Raw genomic sequence first — 4163 nt, forward strand, 5'->3', positions numbered from 1 at the left:
GCCATCAAACCCCCTCCCCCCGTTCATCTTTTATTTGAAATTCCATTTCTTTTCTGTCCAGTGGGAACTCTTTCTGATTGTTTCCTGGGGAAGCGTGGGGTCCAAGGGCCCGACTCCAGAGGAGTAATGGGGAAGAAGAGGGGTATCATTCAAGAATCACCTTGCTCCGACAACCTACAAATGTAAGGTGGAAGGGTTTGTTTGTTTTTTGGCTTGGTTTGGTTTTTCTCCCTGCAAATACCAGCTTCACGCTGGATCGACTTTCATTCCCCTGAAGATACAGATTATGAGTGGGAAATCCCTTAGATAGTTCAGTAATTCATACCCTTGCACGCGTTCGCCCCTTTTCTTTCCACGGCTACTAGTATAATCTTTTATCTCTGCCCTTCTAAACCTTTTTTCAAATATGCTTCTAAGTGAAAGTAACTCTTAATAAACATTAGAAAAGAGAAAAAAAAGTAAAGGCCCTAGCTCCAAAAGAAATAAACTAGATTAGATCAAAACCAAGGTAGAAAAATCCTCTCAAAAGCAAAGCCTGGCGGGGAAAATTGCGAAGGGTTAAAATCCTTTTGATTGACGTTGTAGCCTCTGGTGCCCCGGGCTCAGGCGCGCGCCATTGGCCGCCAGACCTTGCGCCTGGCAGCCAATGGGGGGGCGCGGTCCACGAGCGGTGCCGCGTGTCTCCTCCTCCCATTGGCTGAAAGTTACTGTGGGAAAGAAAGTTTGGGAAGTTTCACACGAGCCGTTCGCGTGCAGTCCCAGATATATATAGAGGCCGCCAGGGCCGAGGGGGATCACACTGGATCCGGAGCTGGTGCTGCTATCAGCGGAATCCCCCGTCTACCTCTCTCCTTGGTCCTGGAATAACGCTAGCGATCACCAAGTAGCCATAAAATATTATAATAAACTCTCAGCACTTGCTCAGTAGTTTTTTTAAAGTCTCACGCAAAAAGGGACAAAAATTTTTTTTTGAGTGTGAAGGACTCCGAAAATATAATTCTCTAGGGATTAAAAAAAAGAAAAAAGAAAATGCCAGCTGACATAATGGAGAAAAATAACTCGTCCCCGGTGGCTGCCACCCCAGCCAGTGTCAACACGACACCGGATAAACCAAAGACAGCATCTGAGCACAGAAAGGTAAGGGCGGTACCTGCATGTCTCTGCAGCCCTAAGAAATTAGGTTGGGGTTGGGGGCTTCTTTCTCCGTTAAAACAACGGGGTAAAATGGAAGATCTTCTGGAACTCAGGACCCTTTCCTATTTTTTATTTTATTTTTTGCAGTCATCAAAGCCTATCATGGAGAAAAGACGAAGAGCAAGAATAAATGAAAGTCTGAGCCAGCTGAAAACACTGATTTTGGACGCTCTTAAGAAAGATGTAAGTGGGGAATGCCACGTTTATAAAATAGTTTGATTTTTTAAAAATGTAAATCCTGTTTCTGTGCGGCTGGGAGTGAAACCTCCTCGCAGGCGGGATTTGCCCGTCGGCGCCGCGTTCTGTGAGGGTCGGGTCTCTGGCCGGGATCCGAGGATATTGGCGTGGAGGCGGGAGGTGAGGGACTTCAGCCTCCGGAGATGGGTGGCAGGGTCTCACTTTCCTCACTTTCCTTCTTTTCTGTGCAGAGCTCGCGGCATTCCAAGCTAGAGAAGGCGGACATTCTGGAAATGACAGTGAAGCACCTCCGGAACCTGCAGCGGGCGCAGATGACGGGTAAGGGCGGCTCGCCGCGTCCCTTTGCGGGCGTCCCTCTCGCCCTGCGGTGATTTCTTCCAGACTTCCGCCCGCGGTTGTGAGAGGCATTCAGCTACATTTTACTGCCTTGGCTTACGCTCGCGTTCCCACGGTCTGGGGTTTATTTATAGCCACAACTCCAAGTTGTTACTGTTCCGGAAAGGGAGGGAGAGAAGTTGTAGCAGCGACGGTGGCGGGCGGCGGGTGAGGGGGAAGCGCGCGAGGGCTTTGGACAGTGGAAGGCGGGAGGATTTAGGACCGTGGTGGTTTGGAGCTTCTTTGGTGCCTCGGGGGTCATCTCGTTTAGCATTTCCCCTGGGAGGGCGGCGGTGGGCCTTGTTCAAGGTCGCAGCGCGCGGGACGGGTGGGATGGGGGCAGTTCTGGGGCTCAGATCGGTTTAAATGGAGCGACAGGGAATGGAGAAGAGGGAGCGTCTCGGCTTAGATGGTCTCGCCAGTGTAGAGAAGTGGCTGGTTTTACTAAGTCCGCCCTCCCCCTCCAGCCGGAGGCAGTTCCGCGGGCCTGTGGTCAGGGAGGGGCGCCGCGGGGACCTCCCAGGGTGGGAGGCGTTGGCCCCAGGGCCAGGGCCGTTCGGTGACCCCGTCTGTCTTCTGACCCGCAGCCGCGCTGAGCACAGACCCGAGCGTGCTGGGGAAGTACCGCGCCGGCTTCAGCGAGTGCATGAACGAGGTGACCCGCTTCCTGTCCACGTGCGAAGGCGTTAACACAGAGGTGCGCACCCGGCTGCTCGGACACCTGGCCAACTGCATGACCCAGATCAATGCCATGACCTACTCCGGGCAGCCGCACCCCGCCTTGCAGGCGCCGCCCCCGCCCCCGCCAGGGCCCGGGGGGGCCCCGCACGCGCCGTTCGCACCGCCTCCACCGCTCGTGCCTATCCCCGGGGGTGCGGCGCCCCCTCCCGGCGGCGCGCCTTGCAAGCTGGGCAGCTCGGCTAGCGAGGCGGCCAAGGTGTTTGGTGGCTTCCAGGTGGTGCCGGCTCCTGACGGCCAATTTGCCTTCCTCATACCCAATGGGGCCTTCGCCCACAGTGGCCCAGTTATCCCCGTCTACACCAGCAACAGCGGGACCTCCGTGGGCCCCAACGCGGTGTCGCCTTCCAGCGGCCCCTCGCTCACGGCGGACTCCATGTGGAGGCCGTGGCGGAACTGAGGGGCTCAAGCTACCCTTCCCCCTAGATTCCCCAACCCACCTCTCTTCCCTCTGGACACTAAACAGGGACTTGGACGCTGGGAGAGAAGACTTTTGTGATTAGAGTGGTTACTTTGTTGTTTTTAATTTCTAAAAAGTTACTTTTTTGTAGAGAGCTGTATTAAGTGACTGACCATGCACTATATTTGTATATATTTTATATGTTCATATTGGATTGCGCCTTTGTATTATAAAAGTTCAAATGACATTTCGTTTTTTACACGAGATTTCTTTTTTATGTGATGCCAAAGATGTTTGCAAATGCTTTTAAAATGACTTCCTTTTGGGAAGTTTATTTGAAAAAATATAATAAAAACTGAAGGTTTTTATGTCTTAGAACTGATTCTTTCAGAATGTCGAGAGGCTCGCTGCCAGATTTGAATTATATGTTGCCTATTTTTTTTTATGTAATTGGCTCTTTGCTATTAAAAGAACAACATTTTAAAACTCCATCAAACCTCTTACCAATTTGCTCTATGAGCTGAGACTCAATTCCATTTAATTTACGAGAACTTATCTGATATGGCTCCCTTGGTCTATTTTGGTCAGTCTCAGCCAGGATTTCAAACTGAAGTTTGGCTAAGTCATTCACCTTGTTCTCATAGCAGCACATTCTGAGGAAGGTGGGCTGGGACTGAATCCAGGAAATTAATGGATCCAATCCAGTTGTCCACCACTGCACATTAAGGGTGGCTCCTGCCGTAATAGCATCTGGGGTAGCTCACCACCAGCCAAAAGAAACAGTCATAAACTTGCAGCTTCCTACCTTCAAGGGTTGGGGTCTTCATTAATTAGTTAATCCTTAGGTGCAGCTGGACATTCCCTTGCACCAGCATCAAAACCTTGAAATGCCTCTCTGCACCCTTCTCAAGCAAGCTGAGAAGGTCAACAGATTTCTTCTGCCAAGGGACAGCTAGTTAGACTCCCAAGTGGAGCCTGAGCCCAGATGATTAACACCAGACATGTGTTTTTGATAAATTTCTGTGCTTGACTTTAATAGAAAAAGCATGTGGGGGCCAGGCTGGCTGGCAGGCACATAGGCCGTCTTCCCCTTTTAATACAGCAAGCGACCCCTTCGCTTGGTCATGCCCCATTTCCATGCAAGATGTGGGCTCCAGATAGAAGCAAAAGGGTTGTCTCGGGTTTCAGCTCACATAACCCTCCTTAACAAGTCCTAACTCAAAGCGGACAGCTTTAAACTGTGCCAGGATCTGCAGGG

General features: G+C 51.2%; 1 protein-coding gene across 1 annotated transcript; it reads left to right on the forward strand.

Moving 5' to 3' along the window:
- The first annotated feature begins 796 nt into the window (after positions 1–796).
- HES1 (hes family bHLH transcription factor 1) lies at positions 797–3273 on the forward strand. The gene is made up of 4 exons (XM_004479645.5): positions 797–1137; positions 1282–1377; positions 1623–1710; positions 2355–3273. Exons 1-4 carry the CDS (start codon positions 1030–1032, stop codon positions 2903–2905), a joined length of 843 nt encoding a protein of 280 aa, XP_004479702.2. The 5' UTR covers positions 797–1029; the 3' UTR covers positions 2906–3273.
- The last annotated feature ends 890 nt before the right edge of the window (positions 3274–4163 follow it).

This window comes from Dasypus novemcinctus, chromosome 4 (genome assembly GCF_030445035.2).
Source record: "Dasypus novemcinctus isolate mDasNov1 chromosome 4, mDasNov1.1.hap2, whole genome shotgun sequence".
Classification (NCBI taxonomy): Eukaryota; Metazoa; Chordata; class Mammalia; order Cingulata; family Dasypodidae; genus Dasypus; species Dasypus novemcinctus.